Genomic DNA, 21685 nt, shown 5'->3' with positions numbered 1-21685 from the left:
TGATACCAAAATTGCTTAATTTATACTTCTAGCAATGCCCTAAATGTTAAAAATATCAAGTCAGCATTCTTAGAAATATTAATATTGCAATGCTTACCCAATTTTACTCTGAACTTGACAGCTAAATTTCATATACAAGTATACAAAATGCTGCAAATTTTGAAGCCTTTAATTAGTAGTTGCAAATTTGTTTGTCCCTTAGCAACTTATATTTGCATAAAGATTAAGGCCGGTCAGAATGAAAGGGATAAAATGTAGATGGAGGAAACATTAATAAATTAGTAATCATGTATAAAAGATAAGTAGTCTTAGATGTCGTTTCCGTAAGCTTTATTAAAATTGAAATTCTTTTTTAAAGATGCAGTTAATATTTTCTCCACAGTTGATCATTTCTAAAGAGAGATCTGTCATGAGCTGCAGAATTAGAGAAATTAATGTATTGAGGTCAGACATTAGTATGTAAATTAAGCTTTGCTTTTATTCTGTATAGCAACAGAAGCATTACCTTATATTTGACCTTTCATTCATTTAGCCTGACTCAGCTGTGTCAGTCAAAACAATTAATTCTAAGGAGCAGCTTTAAAGTGTGGGGCTCAGCTTTCTTCTCCTCCCCTTGCCTGTTGGAAGTCCCCTGAGAAATGAGCTAATGGAAGGAACCTGTGCAAGATTCTCTTTCTGGAGATTTGCTTCAGCATTTTGGAGTTTCTGATCCCTTCCCTGCAACTCCACTGCAGCACTTGTCCACAGACATTTTGCAAGGTTTTCAGGGAGACTAGGGCCAAGTGTGAGAACCCTGTGTGTTGTACCCAGACTCCCAAGGTGAAGTCCTGAATGAGACAGCATTTAAGGTATTTCTTGGAAGTCACTTTCTGGAGTAAGAAAGAACTGGATGATAAATATGCATAGGAGTTTTTAGTAACACTTTGAATCTGACAGGTAACATTACAAAAATGTGTACTTCTGTGTTTTCCAATTGACTGATAAATTAATGGTAGAAATGGAGGTGAAAATACTTTTTCATTGTTGCTGGACTTTGAGCTGTATTTCTGCTTTTTGTAGCTGTACTGCCAGTGCTTATACCAGTCTTTGATTGCATGACCCTTGGGGAGTTATGTCATCCGCTCACCCTTATGGTGTGGCGATGGCAGATGGTAGCGAAACACAGAAGAAAATGTAACGGTGCATTGCAAGTGAGTGTAATTTATCTAGTGCTAGGGCAAGAAATATGTTGTGCACTGTTTCCTTGCAAAAATGTGCAGATCACAGTAAAATTCTGGTTTTATAGGTACCGAGTCTGGCTGTAATATACCTAGCTAGGCAGTTTTTCTTAATTAGTCATGTTGAGACCACATTGAGATTGGGTGCATATAAGTGTGTTGAATAGATCTACAGAAAATAAACTTTTATTGAAATGTTGTCTGTGGTAGCAGTGGAGAATTATACTCCGAATATAGTCAGTGTAAATGCTTGCAGTTAAGGTGAGCGTGAAGAATAGGCAAGTCTATGTATCAACTCAGTTTTGCAGATACAGACAAGCTCTTGTGCAGGTTTGTTTTGGAAAGTCTTAGTTTTCACTTTTAATAAAACTATAGCTTTAATCCAAATTATATGATCAAATTAATTAAGCTCTAGTGCATTAGAAAAGGAAACTTCAGGAAATCTTGGGGGAAGGGGGAAGCTAAAGAATCAAACCAAATCATTAAACTTGTAAAAGCAATAACCTGTAAAAGCAAATTAAGAAGTATATTCTGTCTTTTTTATTTAATGGAAGTACAAGATTTGGCAATAAAGATTAGAATTAAGTTTTCTTGTTCTGATTTAAATATTTTATAGACTTTCCCAATGTGTAAGTGGAAAGGACTGAGACATGCAGTAACATACAAAAAAAGCTGGTTTTATTTAAAAAATACTTTTCTAATAAGAAATATGGTTTTAAGAGCTATTTCAGTAAAAGTTTGAAATGGAAAGCTGGTTTTGAGTTTTTATCCATGACCTCAAAGGCAGCTGTAGGCTTTTTTCCAAAGAAAGGCGGGGAAGAAGGAAATTCTAGATGGTAGTTTAGACCCTCTGCTTTATTACATTCAACAATAGTTTTTCGTTGACCATAATAGCGTTTTTTTTCTACAAGCACAATTTTCTATGACCCTAATACAAACCAAACATAGTCCCATTTAATAATTTGACTGTGTCCCTTCCCCCTCAGTCAGAGAGACAGTCTTCTGTGGCTCCCAGCAGTAATGTGTCCAGAGTATCTGTTTACGATTATGGTTTGGGTGTTCTCCTTGTGACCATTTCACATTTCCTTTGAGGATGGGGGTTGAAAAATGAAAAGGCTGAAAAAAACCTCTTTTAAACTACTGCACTTCCTCAGAAGTTCCAGGGACTGTTCCTTCAGTGGGAAAGAGGTATGGATTTGTGAAGGAAGTACAGATTTGCAGAAGACTACGCTGAGAGCCGTTGTTCTACAAGTCAAACCTCTGTCTCAGTAGTGTAGTGGATGGACAGCACTCCAGCCTCCCTTCTGATGCTGGGCAGCACAGGCACCAGAGAGTGCTGGGGCTGTAATTAATCTCTCTGAAGCTGCTCCCTGTAACAGTCTCTTCAGCATTTTCTGTAAAAAATGAAATCTAATGAAATTTCCTCAGCTCTGCTTGCATCTTCTAAAGTAAAGCTTTGTATTTTCCTAACTGAAAACATTAATGATGGATGAATAATGTACAATCCAAAACACTCAAAAATTTAGAATGAGAAAGGGTTCGGGGCTTCCAGGCATCATTAAAACCAGAGTTATGTTACAAACAACACAACCTCTCTCCCACTGAGTACAAGGTTTCACATTTGGTCAAGGTCTAGTTCACCTGGCTGAGTATTTGAATTTTTAAATTCATGAACAGACCTTTTAAGATTAAAAATAGAAGCCTGCATGCTTATTGTTTCTTGGCTGTACATACTCTCGCTCTTTTGGCAGCCAGAGGGTACTCCATGGCAGTGGAACCACCATCCAATCTTACATGAGAAAGAACAAAGCTAATAATTTATTACTTTAAGCTTTACTTAACTAAAGACAAAAATAACATTATTTTTCTACTTTCCTGTCTGCAGCAGACAGGAACATTACCCAAGCACTACTTAAGATTTTTATTTATTTTTTAAAGATTTTTTTTAGAGTCTTTTATCTCAAAAAATGATCACATTTACAGATACTCAAAAGCAATGAATATAAGTGTGGATACAAAAGAAGTACTGTTATTTTAGAAGTTTGTAACAATAGTTGTCTTAGAAGAACAGATGCTTTGTGAATCGCAGCGTGACAGTCCCATCCGAGCAGCAATGCCTTGGCAGTTACGAGTACTTAAACACCAAAAGAGGCTGAACGTGGATGCTTTTTACAAAGAACTGTTGGAACCTCTGCTAATGTTCAAAGTTCATCTAAACGAACTTGGAGCTGGCATTTGGTGCAGGGAGAAGTTTCCAGTCTCGGTTCTGCACTGAGCAGTCACATCTGTGGTTATAGTTTGGGCAGATGCTGCAGTGGATGGTGAGCTGCTGCTGTTTGAAGGTAACATCTGGAGGTGTGAATGAGTTCAGAGCCCACATTCAAGCAGGGTTGAAAACTTGGCCCCAAACAAGTCTTTTAGAAATTAGATATTGCAATTTAGTTCATACTAATTAAAACTTTTTTTTTTGCGATTCTTTTTTTTTTTTTTCCCCTGTAAGGGCCCCTTGTCTTACAGTTGCCATACATTTATTTTCATCATATTTCTCACTAGAAGTTAAAAGTATTAATTTGAAGTATTTTCTACTGAAAGCGGACACCGCATGGCAATGGATTAATGTCTTTCAGGGAAATTTAGAAGTAGAAGAGAGAAGCTGAAAATCCCATGGGGATATTTGTTATGGATGACTGACTACAGGGTGGTTGTACAAGGGCTAAGGAAATCTGCTGCCTTTTGCAGTTGAAGTCGGAAGGTACAGATTTACTGTAGATCTGACTTAATAACATTTGCAGTGCTGTGGGTGAATAATAACTCTGTTGATTGTTATCTTCTGCTGGAACAGAACTTTCTGAAGGACACTAAATCTGCTCAGGAACACAAAAGATCAATGTAGTAAAAGCACTAATTTTTTTAGTACCTAGTGTGAATTACACTTACTCTTGATGATAGGTACTTACAAAAGTGGCTGGAAAGAAAATGAAAACCTGCATATGCTTAGTGGGTGTCAAATAATTACCAACAGCTATCAGACTTTCTGACCTTATGAGGATAGCAATCTTTAATTTTCTTTTGATATGTCAAATGCAGAAAAAATTAAAAATATGTCATGCTGAATAAACATGTAACATTTATTTTGGAACATTATTATCTCAATCAGCTTTATTTAGGGAATTTGGCAATGACAATGAAGATGAAATAATGTATTTTGACAGTAGGCACAGAGGAGTTGAAGAAAAAATAATGGGATTGCCCAGAAGTTGTCTTCTGAGTAGTGCAAGTATGCATTTATGTGAACTGTATTGCTTCTGAATGTATTGTTAGAATTTCTTCTTTGCAAATATATCTTACCGTACTTTTTGTACCTTACTTACCAGGGAAGGTAAAAGCTTCTAATCATTATTGGAAAATACGTTTAAATATAATTAGATTATTACAATCTCTAAGCATTTCCTGTGAAATAGTCCATGAAATTCCATGAAAGTCATCTTTTTTCTGCATACCTATTTTTGTTCAATGCTGATAACACCAACGTGCAGTTGCTATCTGCTGTTTCCTTGTCTATGTGGAAGAAGTTAGCCTGTTACCTTTCGTGAGGTTGAAAAGACCTTTTGAAAGGAATATGGATATTCTACAGCTTCACAATGAATCTACATCGAGAAAAATAATTTGTGTGTTATGGGGGGGAAAGGTTGAAATGTTTGGCTTTTAACGTTTAACTACGTGGATTAAAAAAACCAAAAACCTGCCATTATAGAAAAAATTAACTCAGTGGGGCCCAATTTGTTGAGAACCTGTTGTTACCTCAGCTTTATTAAGTGATCTAAGGAGCATTACTGGTTACGACAAGGAAAAGCAAGAAGGGAAGGAAAAAAAACCTTTAAAATTTAAAAAAAAAAAAAAAAAAAGGTTATGAAAGAAAAATATTGTTCCAGATCAGGGATGCAGAAAGGAGCAATGCAATCTGATGTCCATCCAGGCTTTCTGTTATTAAACTAAGATGTCTTTATCAATGAATGCACTATTAATATTTTTGAAGCATTGTATGGGAATCATGCAGGCATACTTTGATCAAGATTTTCAGATGTAACTACTTATTGTCAGTGTTTCAATTTTGGAATGTTTTATATGAAATAAATTTAAGGGAAAATGATTTTCAGAAAATGCTAGAGTCCTATGGAAAATGTAATGTCTTAAATTGTCAAAATTGTGAGGTCCTAAAAATCACTCGCCTTTTAAAAAAATACTCATTTTTATAATTTTATAGCTGGATTGATAGCCATCCCCCTGAACTTCTGAACACTGGTAATGTTTTCCATCTGTTTCTGCAGCTTGGGCAGTGCCCAGAAGGTACGCAGCTAGAAGTAGTTGCAATTTAATACCTGCATAGCAAATTGCTGACCTCTTCCTAGGACACAATAGCCAAAGAGCCATATAAAAAGAAGGGCGCGGGATCTGGGCGACCATGCAGTGTTAGGGTGACCAGGCACCCACTCCTACCTTCTTGGGGTGGTAAACCCAAGATTTTGATAAAGGAGTGGTTTAGTATAAAACAAAATTTCAAAACTTACAGAAAAATGGTATGATTGTGCCCAGCTCCCAGTCATTTCAAGGGGAGTTACAAGTTAATGGTAGCTCCCACAATTAACCTGGTAATGGTGCAGCATCTGTTTGTCAGTCGTATTTATAGGTGTTATTTTTGGCATCAGAGAATGGTCTGCTCGTTATCCTTTTAAATATTCCTATAACATGGTTTCTGTTTTTGAGAACCTTAGTATTTGTTCTTGATTCTACATTATTGTAAAGATCTCATAAAATAATGTTTTATAATTTAAAAACATCCAGAAAGACAGCATCTTCTAAGAATAAGGTTAACATAAGATACAATTATTTTATGTGCTACAGGTGTCAGACTTTGGAGCATGTGTCAGAAGCAAACGAAGAGCTGTTGGACGCGGGACCGGCAGACAGACCGGAATACGATACCACCAAAAGCCCAGAGGCTGGTCTCCCCTCCCTTTGTCTCAAGCAAGTGTTTCCCAAGTACGCGAAGCAGTTCAACTACCTGCGACTTGTGGACAGAGTGGCTGCACTGTTTATCCGATTTCTTGGTGTAAAAGGGACAACAAAGTTGGGGCCAACAGGTTTCCGAACATTTATAAGGTTAGTAAAGGGAAAGTTTCTTTAGGAATTGCTTAAACCATAGTCGAGAACTTAGAAGCTCGTGATCTTGTGGGGTGGTACTGTTGTCCTTGTGCTTATCTTAGGTTTTGTTGAATAAAAGCAGGCCCTAATAGTGGTACATTTTTTGCTTGTGGGTTTAGTAATGCCTTCTAAAGAAACTTTTCCCCATAAGTTCTAGTGAACCATCGCATATTTTTTAATAAAACAGATATATTTTTATCATTCCAAGCTCCCAAAATACCTGACCTATGAAACTGTGTCTAGTAGGAACCTGCATCTTTATTCTACAGCAGATCAGCAATACTTTGGGAGATACTATCTGCAGTCTTAGTCAACATGTCACGTTCCTAGTAAATCATCAGAATACCATTGTGAGAAAGTGACAACCGAAATGGGCTCACTTGATCTGATTCTGTTGGCTTTTGGGGCACAGCCATCTGCCCCAGGCCACAGGAAAGGATTTCCAAATGCCAGTTGCTGATGCATTGTGCACCAAGGATTTGCATTGTGAAATTGCAACTTGCAATGGCAAAGAACTCAATTTATTTTTTCACGTACTTTTTATTCGTGAGGGTTTTTTTCATTGTTTTTTACGGATATATCTGTTCTAGTCATGGTACAAATATCTCATTTTCTGTCTTTCATTGACAATGACAAAAGAAATAAGCAGCAGCAGCAGATGTACTCTTAAAATACAGGTCCTGTTTCTGTGCAGATGCATTTAGCATTCAGGAATGAATATAGACAATTTGATTTATACAAATTATGATATATAGAAAATGACTGAAGGCATCTGCTCTATCCACAGGCCAGTACAGGATTGTTTCAAGTTCTGTATTTTCTATTGTTTAGTCCAGCCTTAATTCGACGCTTTTCAGATTAACACAGAATAAATGCCAATATTTTCTTTTAAGAATATTAAAATAAATTGCCATATCTCAGTGAAGTAGTGTTTGCAGTTTCCTAATGCATGTTAAATTAAACTTTTTAATATTGGCAAATATTTTGTTTATTTTTTTCCCAGAGGATCTATACCAACTGCATGGCCCTTTTCTGAAATGCTGTCATTACTACTCATTTCAGAAATAAGGCCATGTTTCTAAGATGTGTGCTGTATCACTTTTCAAGAATAAAATGGTACACAAGTGTGACTTTGTGTATATGTGTGTGCATGCATGTGTGGGGAAGTGGTTGCAGAGACTATCGACTCAAATTTTAGCTAATCGAAATCTGTTACCCTTCAATAATTTCTTTGTTCTAAAAAATAACTAAAAGGGAAACACCAGCTCTAGTGGCTCTAGTCCTTGCTTGGATGCTGCCTAAGATTTTGGGGGGACTATTTAGGCCAGACCTTAACTCTCTGTTTTAAGGGAGCTCTGCTTAGACTACTAAAGAGTAAGATTCTTTTAAATTATCCAGTGTTTGGGGTTTGGGTTGGGTTTTTTTTTCCTTTTCTGGCTAAAAATTTTGGCCAGCTCTTTGGCATGTCCACTAGTTCCAGCCAGGCTGCCAGACATCTGGAAATACTGGACAGATGGCTAATTCTCATATATTGATCAACACTACACTGCAGGCTCAGACCACACAAGTGTCGGATCTCCTACATGTGCTTATCACCAAATGCCGGAGATGTATCCAGAGATGCTGCTGTTTTCCATGCAGTGTTCAGTAACGCACAGGGTAAATCTGTTCAGTGTTCAGGCATGAAGAAGTAATTCTGTGCCTGAAAGCTTTTCTCCAACCCTTTTAAAACAGGATCAGTCAGTCAAATGAAAGTATTCTCTGTGTAAACTCTGCCTCATGTAGATAGTCTGTGCAGGTTTGTGTTGGGTTTTGCAATGTACCAATTAATTCCATTCTGTTACAGCCTTGGAAAGCGTACTGGCAATAGCCTGGGAGAAAGCTGTGTATAACAGTCAAGTCATATTTTTAATTGAAATACTCAGGGTTTTTCTCCCTCCTCCCCCCCCCCCCCCCTTGTTGCAAAATCAGAATAAGCCAGTTCATCTGTAATACGACCTGCTGCCTTTTTGTGGCTAGAGAATGATGTGAGATTGCACCACGTGCAAATTGGATTTTTTAGGTGCATGCCTGGAAGTGGGCCGCTTCTCCTGCCCAGGGCCATTTCTGGCAGAGGTGGTACCTGCGTGATCTGAACTGGCAGCAGGACTAGGTACATACAGGAGATGCTCTGCATGTGAAAAATTCAGGGCTTGTACCATTTCAGATATGTAAACCTAATGAACGCTGGTTTGTTTGCTGTCTGCTGTATGTGTTTTATTAGACTAAGCGTGTTACAGTGAGTGTGTACATATGGTATGGGTAAACTTTTCTCCCAGTGTTCTTTCAGTTGCCCTTGCAGAATTTTTCCTAACTTGGAAGTTTGGACATAATCAGAATTTCTTCTTTATTTTGTCTGTTTTTAACAGAAACTGCAAATTGAGTAACAGCAATTTTTCAATGGCTTCTGTAGATATCTTATATATTGATATCACAAGAAGGTGGAACAGCATGGGAATCGACCACAAAGAATCGGGTAACACTATTTTGTGTTTGCAGACTATGGAAGTTGGGGGTTTTTTTGCAATTTTGGTAGCTCAAGCACACTTCAAACATTCCATAAAAAAAATGGGACCAAGGCATCTGAGGCATGTACGTGTACAACAAATTCTTCTGTTTAGTTCTGTGGCAGTTTCCCTTTATCTACAGAACAGATCACTCTTAGTTTTCAATTTATTTATTGGAAAAAGTCTTCTGCAAGCCCCTTTTTATGCTTGCAATTTTGCATTTGTAAGACTTGTTGCTGTTTGCAGAGAAGCATTTAAAACCATTTCCAGTGGAACCTTCAACTTAATTACAGTGTAAGAAGGCATGTCCATATTAGAGTAGCTTACATGGCCTAGCAAAACCCAACCAAACCAAAAGCTATGCAGGAGCTAGAAATAAATATGCTTAACTTCTCTTTTTGATTTGTGTTCCCCAAAAAGGTTACTTTGGGGGCAAACAAAACTACCAGTGTTACTTTTACTTTCCCAGGGAGTGTGTGTGTGTGACCTGCCCAACAGTACACTCCCTTTTTTCATTTTCATTGTCATTGTGATGGGCGAGGGAAGGACAATAGGTTTCTGCACAAACTTGCACAGTGCTCAGCTATTAAATAGGCTCTTATTAAGGACAAGTAGCAGTGTGTTTTTGCTACAAGCACCCCTTGCTGTAAATTGTTCATGCAGGAGCTAGGTCAAACAGCCAACATAGCCTTCAGTAGTGAATTACCTCCCCATCTGCTTTGGTCACATTTTTAGATCTGAGACAGTAATCTATCAAATAGCAGAGTTCAGGGATTATTTTCTTGTTATATTACATTTCATATATAGCTTAATTTCTAGAATTGCTATTACATTTCTATATGAAGTTGAGTCCATAAATTTGGCAACTTTTCCATATCACTTTTGTAAAGTGTTGAATAATTTCAATTGTGTTAATACTCCTATCTCAAAAAAACCCCAAAAACAAAACAAAAAAACCATTAAATGTTCCTGATGACATTTTTTGAGCCATTTATAGCAGGGAAACAGCAGTTGGAGCATTCTGGAAGGTTTTATGCCACTGTTTCTTGTGGCCATCAAGGAGGATTGTCAAGGTTCCATTTAAATCAGTGTGGGATAAAGAAGTCCACATTGATGCTGCTGGCATAAACTAGCATGCTGGTCACAGAGCTGCAAGCTGGCATCTTCCCAGAAATCGGTTCAAAATATATTTTTATGTAAGAAGCTGAACATGGACATCAATGCATATACTCCTGCATCTTTTTTTTTTTGAATGCTAAAATAGCAGAAGACACAAAAGTCTCCAAGTTGAGACTGACTTTTGTATTTGTTATCCCACCTCCCTAAAATACGTCTGTAGTTCCCTCCTGCATAAACATCAAGAATTAGTGACACACATAAAAGACCATGGTCAGGTATGACAGCAGTAAAATTATTTTTATATAACCTTTTTTTGAGTATTTGAACATGCTTCAGAAATGTTAATGAAGCTTATATTTGTATGAAATAGATAAGTATTATTTTGTCTTGCTTGAACACAGGTATCCTATAATAACCTGTAGAGTCTGTGTATATGAAGTCAGATAAGGGAAAAGGAGAATAATATGAAGACAGGTAAGGGAAAAGGAGAAAAAGTAAAATAGACTGTTCACATGGCTGATGAAAAGAATAAATCCAGATCTAAGATTAGAAGGGAGAAAAGGAAAGTATAGTGCAGAGGAGATAGCATGGTTTATTATGTGTGAACTCCTGTACTAGTTTAGGTAGGTTAGGGTCACCTTAGTTTCACAGGTATGTAAAATTTGAGCATTTGCATTTAGCATTTCAGTGTGGGTATAAGTCATTTATGTGGTTAGCTGATAGAATTTCACTAGCAAAAATAACAGAAATGCAAGTGAATACTCAAGCTTTCAGAAATGAAGAGATTTATTTGTTGACAGTCTCAATGAACCAGATGTTTTCTAGGTGTTACAACACAAAATACCCAACCATTTCTGTTGGCTTTGCGTTTGGCCCACTTCCAGCTGTAATCAATACAGTAACTATTGCTGTTGTCATAAAACAGCAGCTTCTAACTTTTTTATTAAATGCTTCACATGAGTGTCACTTATGGGGGAGAAAGTGTGTATGCTACCAAAGGTGCTTTCCCTGCCTGCAGCTCACCGTGACTGATAAAATAATTTACTGAGCTGGCAGCTGCTGCTTTCAGATAACTCACCAATTCCTTTGCAAGCTATTTTACAGGCAAGATCGTAAGCGACCCCAGCTGCAGCCTTAGTTGAGAGAAATTATACTTCAGAAGGTAATTGTAATATTTTGAAAAGGTGCCTTTCCTGCAGCATAAATAAGCCAACAGTAAGTTAAAAACCCCAAACTTTTCAATATCACATCCTAAAATAATCTTCTTAAGTGTATGTTCAAACTGGGAAGCCAGTTAAAGCACAAAGCAGCTATAACTGTTCCTTGTTGCTGGCATTCTGCAAAACCAATTGTGGTCTGGCTTCTTAATTAAGAATTAAAGTAGGTATTACTTCAAGGTTTTAAATACGATAATTAGTGTTAATATGCAGCCCCTCTTTCCATTGGCTGTGGTAATGTGTTATTAGTAAGATGTGATTGAGCAACACCTGAAGAGTCTGTACTGCAGCATGTGGCTTCTGCAGGGGACTTTTGTTTGTGAAGGGGCAGAGCAGAGAGTTTTATTATAGCAGAGAAATTTTTTGGCACTACACTACTTTCCCTTTGTACACACTTCAACTGTTTTTAATTCAATTGAAACAAAACTACTATTGCAGAGTTACTGGGTGTGGCTGAAAAAAATCGCCTCTTCGCCTTCAAAAGGAAGGCTAAGGATTCATACCTAGTACAGTCTTTGCAAAAGGAAAGTAATGCTTCGAATAAACTCACTTCTGTGATAAGGTGGTACTTCGTAATGGGGTTATCTTTATAGTGCTGCAGACTGAAATTACATACTGTTTCAGTAGTTGTATATTTGAACTTTTTAGATCCATCTCTAAAAATACAAGGTTTCAATGACCCAATTCAGTTGCCAATATAAACTTTTTTTTTTCTCCAGGTAGATTGTCTTCCTTGAAGCTCAATATGTTACTCTGTGTCTGATTTGGTTTCAATTTAATATTTGAGGCAGAAGAAATCAAGACTGATATCACATCAATTTAATTGTACAATATCTTAAAATTGGTTGTTGCTGTACCCGTTTGCCTCTGGATGCCAGGGTGCTGGTCGGGCTGATGTCTGCAAAACCAGAAATAGCCTCAGTGACAGAGAGTATCACCCGTCTGTAACCCAGCCTGGGTATACCCTGTACTGAAATACTAAATGAGCGTGTGTGTTACATACAAATAAAACCTTGTCTTTTGGTCTTTGAAGGACAATTTCTTTTCTTGGTGAGGATTCTAGATGGCTGCTGTTTAAATTAAAAGATGTTAACTAACACGATTGTATGTGTCCATACCCAGCACATATACATTTGGCCTTGCTGCCAAAAGAAGCAAGAGATAGTATTATGCTTAAAGAATGTAGTTTGCTAGAGAACACTGTGCTATGAATCTCCTATAAACACCTTTTCCTTGCAGGAATGTGTTTGCAAGCCTTTGTCGAAGCTTTCTTCTGTCTGGCTCAGAAAAAATACAAGTCCCTCCCACTTCACGAGCAAGTGGCATCGCTAATTCATTTTTGTGAGTATCATCTGGCTGCCCTGGATGAAAAGCGCTTGGTTTGTGGCCGTGCAATTGTGGACCGCCGAAGTGGAGTAGTTCCTTGTCAGGCAGATGGACTTCACCTTACACCAGCTGAATATACACCCCTCCTAAATCGCACGGCCACAGCTAGTAAATTTGCAGATTATAGAAGTCATCGCTGTTAATGGTGCTAATTCACCAGGACAGAACTGAGAATTAATTCCCAGGTACATGCCTGTACTGCAGGAGGAGAGACAGACTCTTGAATTCCTTCATCTGATAGTCACAATTATTTATTTCAGCTTTTTTTTATTTACACTCTTCAAAAAGTCTACTGCAAGAGCCCATTCTCAAATAATGATCCTGGCAATGGCTATTTATTTACCTCTCTGTTGGACCTACAGTACACCTCACATGACAAACTGTGCTTTCATCCCAAGTGTATAGAAAACCACGTGTGAGGACAAGGACCAAAATACAGTGGGATGATAACCAGCATCAAGGGATTAGTTGCACTGATCAAGAGGCACACTTATATCAAAGGAATTATGTTGCTTTGTATGCACTGGAGGTATCATGGAAACCAAGTAAGGAGCTGCAGTCTCAAATACCAGTTGTGGACTTTGGAAAACTGAAACCTGGAATTACGTTTGTGGTCAGACTTCAGGTTTTGACCCTCTCCTTTCGGTGGCTTGGACTGCACATGTTGGAATCAATGCAGATTTGGTCATTGTCTATGTACTTATTTTTTTAAAGTCAGTCTTAAAACACTGAAATCACATTTTGGCTTCTACTGCTTTGTACACGTCTTTGCCATGACAAGTACTGTTAATTTTTTAAAGAAAAACTAAAGATGTTTATCCTTTTGCTTCCACAGAACCAATAAGCTCACACTTATTCACAGAAAAAATTTACTTCATTGAGTCAAATTTGGTGAATCAAGTGGTGGTTTTGTCTTCAGGTACTAAGCACTGCTTCTGCAAAAAGCTTTACACTGTAAAGGCCTAAGAGTTCATTTAAATTCCAGTGAAACCAATCCTGTCACTGGCTTTAGGCTAATTTCTAGGTTTGCTTATTTTTTACCTTTTGCATGTTTGTTACCCTATTTGGACCTGCAGTAACACCTAGAGCAGATTTTTTTTTTTTGTCTTTGCACACATTCTTCATTTTTTCCCCTTAAATAACAGTATAACTCTGTACAAATTAGATCTATATTATTTAACAGGATATTTTGTCAAGAATGCTGGGCTATACCACTGGAGTTGTACAGAGTATAGTTTTATTTTTCAAGAAATGAACGATGACTTCCATAATCACACTCTTCCTGCGGGGTGGCTAAGCAGAACATGAGACTGGCTGAAAGGACAGGAATAACTTGGAACTTCAGGGCTGTTCAGTCAAATTCTTTTTGGTCTGATATTTTATTACAATAATGTATGTCTACATCCGAGTTTCATTTTTTCCTCCTTTGTTCTATTCTGTAATGTTAATGAGTCTGCTGATGTTCTAGTGTTCCTCATACTGTCAAAAATCACAAAGCTGTAAGATGGGACAGGGTCTGGGCATTTAGCTTTGGATTGGAGAAAATTACCTGAGCTCCATGTCAAAATGTTCCAATGGCTGGTGTGTCAGAAACGTGACCTTGGACGCACATTGTCGGTGCAGAGGGACTCCACTCATTTAAAGTCATGGACAAAATGCACGCATGGTATTGAATGAGTTCTCACTTCAGGAAAAGTTTAGAGTTTCTTTTCTGATGTTAGTTTTAAGCAGCATGCATTTTTCCTAAGTGGCAATCAGCAGCATGGCAATACAATGCAGAAGTCAAGCTGAGCCCACAAGAAACTAATACCTAGCATGAGTTAATATTGGATGTGGGCATCCCTTCTTCTTTTTGTCTTTTTCTGTAACACCAATAAGAGTAGTAGTAGATGATCTTTTTTAGTTCAACGGTTAGAATGTTTGAAATTTTATGTATTGTACGTAAGAGGACAATTGTAGACTAATGCCGCTGCCCTCAGCCTTGTTTAAGTTTCATAAAGATTATTGCAGTATGAAGATAAAATGCCAAACTCCAAGGTCTGGCATCTGTCAGAACAAATGAAGCTGAAAGGGTCATTTTTTTCACACTTTCATTGTAATATATTTGAAGACATTCACAAGTTGAAAAATGGTTACTTCTCATTTTGTGACATCTGACATTTGTCTTGCGATTGGCAGTGTGTTACTAGAAAATAGCTTACAGTTTCTCTCATCTTGTGATTGATGTCCTGTAAAGACAGAGCTACAGAAGAGTCGGATTTGAAATGCTACATCTGCGAATGCTTTTCCTTACAGCTTTAAAGTGGTACAATCTATGGCCTAAAATATCCAGGTTTTGCTATTGTATAAGTTACCCTGCTATCAGTGGAATAAATTAACTATTGTATATAATGAACACTGGTAAGATCTCTCTCTGTTATAGAGATCTTTATATTCTCTGGATCTAATTCAGATTTTTATAGCCTGTGCATACAGAAGCTGATGCAGCATGCCCTGTTTATCTCCCGCTTCAAACATGAAGGGTCCCTTGTAGAATAGTCAAAATATTCAATTATCTGCCTCTAGTAATCCAGTGTTCATGTATTTATATAATTGGAAAATTGAATGCCATATTATTCTCGGGGGGAGGAGGGGGATAAAACAGGAGTGTACTTTAGAGACTTAATGACAAAGTCACATTTCTCTTCCCTGCCATCTAATGCAATTTCCTCTGCATATTATTTAACATCCAAAGCAATTTCACATAGCCTTTAAGTTACCAGCCCGTGCACACACACAAAAATGACCAGAGACACTTTATTCAGAACCATGAATACTAATGTACTGATAATCTGTTAATCCTGAGGTACCTTTCTAGCAAAAGAAACAATACATGAAAGGTAGTAGGCGTTGGTTTTTTAATAATACTTTTCTATATATTCTTTCCAGAGACTAACACAGCACTCACTATTCCATTTATGACAGAGAGGATATGAACATTGTATACCAGTGAAGTCTTTCTCGCTACCAGACACGCTGGGTCTGATATTCCTCACTGGGTATAAATCGGATTAAAAACACTTTTTGAGGCCAGTGAGTCCAGAATTTCAATCCAGACATCCCCCTTCCCGGCAGGCTTGTATCTAGCCCAAATGTGCCCAAACTCATTTGGCGACTCCTTGTTTGATTTTGAGTTCTTTCTCTGCATAAGGCTGTTGTAGGCTAAATCACCTGAAATTTGTCTTCTGCCTAATCTGGACTGGGCTCTTTGATGCTTCGTTGCCCTCTGCCCAAATGCCCGTCTCGCCCCGTTACAGTCGTGTGTTTTGGGAACATGTAACATACACCAAGCGGATCACTTCACTTGCCACGTGCTTCTAGACACTTTTCCTGCGGTGATTTTGGGGGTTGACAAGGGCGTTGCTCCTGCACTGCTGGATGCGGGAGCCCTTGAGGGCTACGCTGGGGTTGTAGGATGAGCTGCCGCAGGAGGAGCAGCAGCCCACGGGGGCTGCCTGGATGGTGCCTCAACTCTGCACTTGCTTGCTGTGGCGTGAATGACTTCCACAGTTACCATCCCAGCTCCTTGTTCCTAGCCAGCACTGTGTCTGACCTTATTCTGATGGCTGTCTGATGGGCAGTGACAATCTGCTTCTAAATATTGCCCTCTTCCCTCTAATTTGTTTTCTTCTCCATCACGCTTTGCTGTCTTTCCTCCTAATTCCACAGTTTTGCTTCTCAGCTTGCCTAATAAACTGATGTGGTCAATTTGGCTGAATCCCTTAGTTCAGCTTCCTGTGTGGCTGTACAGCCGTTTCTGGAAGACGCGTGCCTTCGTTTTGAAGGTGAATCTATCCTCCGTTGTCTCTGCAAGGCGTTGCCATGCATCAGCCTTTGCCGAGTTCATCTGTCAATTCCAGCTTTTCTCTGTGCGTTGTCAGAGGATCGATCTCCACGGCTTTGTAGCACGGGTGCCAGCCCTCCCGCCTGTCAGCCCCTCTCCTCCCAGTCCCACGGCCGCGGACACAGTAGTTTCCAGCGTGCGGGCTGCCTTTCTCTTTCGCGGAGCAGAAATACGTGGTAAATTACTACTTGGCCGAGTCTAGCCCTAGTAGATGGAGCCCCTGTGGGCTTCCTGGAGCATCCTCACACATGGGAATCTCCACAGCGATCCCTGCCCGGCTGGGCCGCAGGGAAGTGGGGCCTGGCTCCCTGTGTCCGATGGAGCCCCCGCGCTTCCAGAACCTTCTCGCCAGCAGCCGCCATTACACGGAGAGGCCATTTTGCGCCCAGGGCAGTGCCAGCAAGTAACGGCTGTGGGGGACGGCGGGGAAAGGGTCGGCCTGGCCGGAGCAAGACCTTCCTTCAGCGGTAGGTTCGTTTTTGTAGAGTTCTGGGTGAAGTGGGTCGTTTTCATAACAATTGCTGTTGTTTATCGTCGACGAGAAGGAAGCAGATTGCGGAGCCTGCCCGGCTTTACAGCGTTAGCGGCTCGGTGAGCGCGCCGAGGTGCTGCTGCACAGTTCGTTAGTTTGAAACAGGGAGGTGAGGTTGAAATAATTGGTACAGCTGTTGTGGATTGTGGTTTGGGTTTTTTTTTTTTTTCCACCTCCGATCTCCGTCATCTGCAGATGTTGATCAAAGCCTCCTGAAGCAGGGAGCTGCGGACGGCATCGCCCCGTGAGGTGAGGAGCGGATGGATCCTCTCCGACCCGAGTTCCTCACGAGGGCCGTGCTTACCATTGGCTTTGCTAATAGCAGTCAATTATCATTAAATGGACCCAAATTCAGTACGGTGTGGAGGCGAGAGTCGTCCCAAGTTCCTCACGAGGGCTGTGCTTACCGTTGGCTTTGCTAATAGCAGTCAATTACCATTAAATGGACCCAAATTCAGCAGCGATTTATAACCTTTGTTAGGAAGTACCTCAGCCCCAAGTCCTGGACAGATTATGCTGAGGCTCGATGTAGACATGGAGATGAAGAACGTGGGTCTCGGTCGCTGCCCGCAGCAGCTGGGTGGGAGTGCGGGCAGGGGGCTGCAGAGGCCCGTGGGATCACAGCACGCTGAAAGAGCCAGAGATTTTTACTGGAACACAAACAGATCTTTAGAAATGTGATTTTTTTTTTTTTTTTTCTTTTCCTCCCCTCTGCTCACCCGTTGCCTTCTGTATTTTAATCAAAGAACTCTTACTTCATTTATTTTCCTTGAAACTCTTGTTCTTACAGCTTTTAACTTCAGCGTTTTTACCTCTGCTTTTCCCTTCTATCTTCCTACTTTTCCCTCCCTTATTGTCATGATGGAGGGGAGAAGTGAACTCTCTCACCTTCCTTCTCCCAGTCCTGTTTTGTTTTTTTTTTATCAAGAAGTTAGATTGTTGAACTCTATGGTTCTCATTGATGTTGCCAGCTTTGAGGAGGGTTGCTTTGCAGGGAAGCTTTGTCTGAAGAACTGGGAGCTCCCTGCGGCAGCCCAGCTCGCCAGCCCAGCTCGCCAGCCGGCCCCAGCCAGGGGATCTGGCAGTTCAGCTCATTCTGCGCCCGTCTCCTCTGGTGGTGCCTTGTTCCCCCTCTGTAGCAGTCTGTGTACTCAGGTACCTTGTGCTGTGGGTGGCTGCGGAGCAGGGGCAGAAGTCAGCACAGACTTTGAGCTACCCAATGTTGTTATCTGCAGCCTTTTGGTACGTGGATGAATCTGCCAGTGCCTGCCACTGTCCAAAGTTTTTGTGGCTGTTCTAATTTCAGTGGCAAACAGGTCTGTGCGTGGGTACCTTTGTATTATCTGTGCTTACAAAACGACTGTAAAAATCTCTCAATAGCAAAGTCAGCAATTAAAGCAATGGCACTGAGTGCTGCCTTCTAAAAGTGTTTGGGAATAGCTGCTTTCTGTGCACTTGTGACCATGCTGATCTGCAGCCCCATGCTGCCATCCCTGCAGCAGCTTCCTCGTGGCCTGTCTTGCCAGCTCGCTGTCAGAAACAAGCCTTGTGCCCATCCCTCTGCCTTGCTCACCTGCAGCTCACACCAGCCGGTTCTCCCAGTTGCGTGTGCTGGTTTGCTGCCAGGAACAAGCTGCAGGCGAGCTGCCCAGGCCAGGAGACTCCAGAGGTGCTCTGTCCTGTGCAGCTCAGCTCATGGGCATCAGCTTTATCCTCTTTTGGTATTAGTGGTTCTGTCTTGGATCTGGTGGGACTGAGATGTCCCTTTATATGGACCAGGACTGTTAACTGTGCAGTGCTCCAGATGATGTCTCCCACCTGCGTTGCAGGGCACTCGACTCCTCCCCGTCCCTGACAAAAAGAAAGTGTATGTCTACACATTGACTGCACTGGTCCCAGCTGCTTAGCCTGATGCTCTGTCGTGCTTTGCTGTCGTACTCTTCACTTTCCGATTTAACTATTGTAAAATCCTAGATAGCTTTCTGCACAGTGGTAAACTAGTCCCAGCTTTGTGCAGGGCCAAGCTGCAGCAGCTTTAGCAGAGGTGCCATTCCCTCTGCAGGCCCCTGGCTGTTCCTCCCAAAGGTGTTGCAGTGCGCTCCTTGCTGCCCACTTGAGCAAGAACGAACTGCTCCAAGCATGAGCTGAGCACTCGTTTTTCTTAGGTAATGACTCTGTTTATATAGCTGTCACCTCCTTTTGGAGATGCTGACTGGCATGACTGCTAATGCGCCTCTGCCTGCAAGCACACACAGGTTCTGTAGCAAGCACTCAAGTGTGTTCAGTAATTAGAAACCTGTCCAAAAAAATGTGAGTGCTGTCACCACCTGTCTTTGTGTCTGTGTCTAGCAGTTCTGCTGCTCAATTACTGGTTGTAACCCGTCTCTGCTTTCAAACTTGCTTTTGTGTGGGAGAGATATTTATTCCTCTTCTCTTCTGGTGCACAGTTTTGGGAGGAGGAATGAGAGCACCCTTCTCTTCCTAGTCAGTTGACTTACCAGCAGAGGCTTCCAGCAGCAGCAGCAGACCATGAGTGTGCAGAGATGTACGATACCCCAGCATTAGCCAGGTAGATAGAAGAGCACAGCCGAGACACTTAGCCCTGGTTCGCTGTGGTTTTGGCTAGAGCTCTTCTCTGTACCCATCTTTTCTCCCTGAGGCGACTATAGTAATCTAGAAGCTCAGGTACATCTGCAGTGCTTGGAGAGGGAGCTGTCAGTCTCGGAGGCTTCTTTTGCTGATACCCTTACCTGTCAGTGGGCTGTTCAGATCCATCTGGATGACAGTAAGAGTTGCCTGTAAGGAGATGATTATAGCAAGAAAAGATGTGATCTCCAGGTCTGGCCTGCATGCTGTGTCTGTGTCCTGTGCTGTGTTCTAGATGGTGCTAGTCGAACGACGGAGGAGCTGCTTAATCATTCTGGTGACAGCAAGGTTGGGAACCTGAGCTCCCAGCTCCTCTTCTTGACTCTGGGAGGGAGTCTGATTTCTGCTCTGTGGCACAGGTTTGTTGGCCTTTTGTCTCAAGGTGCGAGTATGCTGGAGGCCAGACCAGTGTGCAGGAGAAGTCAGCGCTTTCCCACCCCTGCTGTGCTACCTCATGAAGCATGGCACTGGGGAAATCAGACTGCTGCTGGTAGGGGTGAGAGCTGGTTATGCATGCCTGGCACTGAGATGGACGTGCCTGGACAGCAGCAGCACAGTTTGATCTTTGCATACCGTTATCATCAGCTGCTGCAGCTGGCTTCATGCATGGTCCCTGCTCATGTCTTCTTGAAAGCAAGGGTATGTGTTGGCATGTGAGAGGCAAGGGGGATGGCATCAGCCATCTTGCTGCATCAGGATTCCCCAGGGAAAATAGCATCCCGAGGCTAGCATGCGCATGAGACGCTGTGAATCCTAGCTGTTTGCAAAGGAGAAATGAGCTCATTCAGAGCCTCAGAGAGTTTCTGGCTTTCATGTTACTGGGGGATGTGTGTACTGATCCCACTCACAGGAACGTGCAGCATTAGGTTTGCCCAGCTCTGAGCAGGCTGTATCTCCATCTTCAGCCCACCACTGAGATTTCTTGTTGTTGCAAGTTCCTCTCCCATCGGGAGCCTCATTTTGCTGTCAGTCCCTGCTGGAGCGGTGGTGTTAATTCTGTGCCACAGGCACACAGACTACTTGTCCTCCTGTCTGCACACCAGCAGCGGGCACGTTGGGCTCCCAGGAATGCAGGTGCTGCACAGGAGCTATTAATGCCTCTCGGCCAGATGTGGCCCCATAAATCCTGTGCTGGTGCTTGCCCAGTGCCACTATGTTTCAAGGAGTTTAATTTAAACTTTATTTATTGCCATCTACTTTTTTCCATAACAGCCCTTGTCCAATCTTGCATCTGCTCTTCTATTATAAGGGAGAAAGAACTATGATCAGCTTTGACAATTAGAATTCTTTGATGAACATGCTGTCATTTGGTGATCTACAACGTGTCAGCCATGTGCCACCTCTCTCTTCATAGAGAATTGCTTTTGTTTTCAAGATCGAGCTCGTTTACTTGAACACTCAGCTCTGAATTGAGGAGTTTCTTTCTGGCTTTGGAAGCCTGTGAGAGGAAATGCTGGAAAGCAGGTTTGCCATGAGTGCCAGAGCAATATTCCCTCCTGCACAGCCCCCAGACAGGGGAGGCTTGGTGCCCGTCTTCACACCGTCCTTGCTCTGCTGGGGCCCTGCAGCCTCCCAGCGCCAGGAAATGTCCTGTCTGTTAAATGCGGTCAACTGTTGTATTTGACTTTATGCTATCATTTCCCTTGTTTACAAAAATGTGAAAATTGGCATCTAATTGGCATTAAAAGGGGCATTATGAGGCACTGTCATTCTGCTTAAAACCAGCTCATCTGTCCTGTCCACAGCCTGCCCCCTCTCAGTTCAGCTGCTGTGTGATGGAGATAGTCGTGTTCTTCACTGTTGGGGCTGTGCGCTCTGCGGGGGACACGGTTAATCCCTGGATTGTAGGGGGCTGCAACAAAATGACCCTGATCTTAGTCCAAATGAATAACATGGACTGCTACTGAGACCTTATTTAATAACCTTTAGAGCTGGTT

General features: G+C 41.2%; 1 protein-coding gene across 3 annotated transcripts in view; it reads left to right on the top strand.

Annotated features, from left to right (window-relative positions):
- TTLL11 (tubulin tyrosine ligase like 11) overlaps positions 1-16118 on the top strand; it is a 53469-nt gene extending 37351 nt beyond the window's left edge. Inside the window, exons 7-9 of one of the 3 annotated variants that reach the window (XM_075054910.1) lie at positions 6120-6377; positions 8828-8934; positions 12541-16118. In XM_075054910.1, the coding sequence (XP_074911011.1) occupies positions 6120-6377; positions 8828-8934; positions 12541-12830 (655 nt within the window). In that variant the 3' untranslated portion in view covers positions 12831-16118. The other 2 variants (XM_075054911.1, XM_075054909.1) reach the window with 2 other exon arrangements.
- The last annotated feature ends 5567 nt before the right edge of the window (positions 16119-21685 follow it).

The sequence above is a fragment of the Buteo buteo genome, chromosome 23 (genome assembly GCF_964188355.1).
Source record: "Buteo buteo chromosome 23, bButBut1.hap1.1, whole genome shotgun sequence".
Taxonomy (NCBI): domain Eukaryota; kingdom Metazoa; phylum Chordata; class Aves; order Accipitriformes; family Accipitridae; genus Buteo; species Buteo buteo.
The sequence above is the reverse complement of the archived record's forward strand: the minus strand, read 5'-3'. Positions and strand labels throughout refer to the sequence as shown.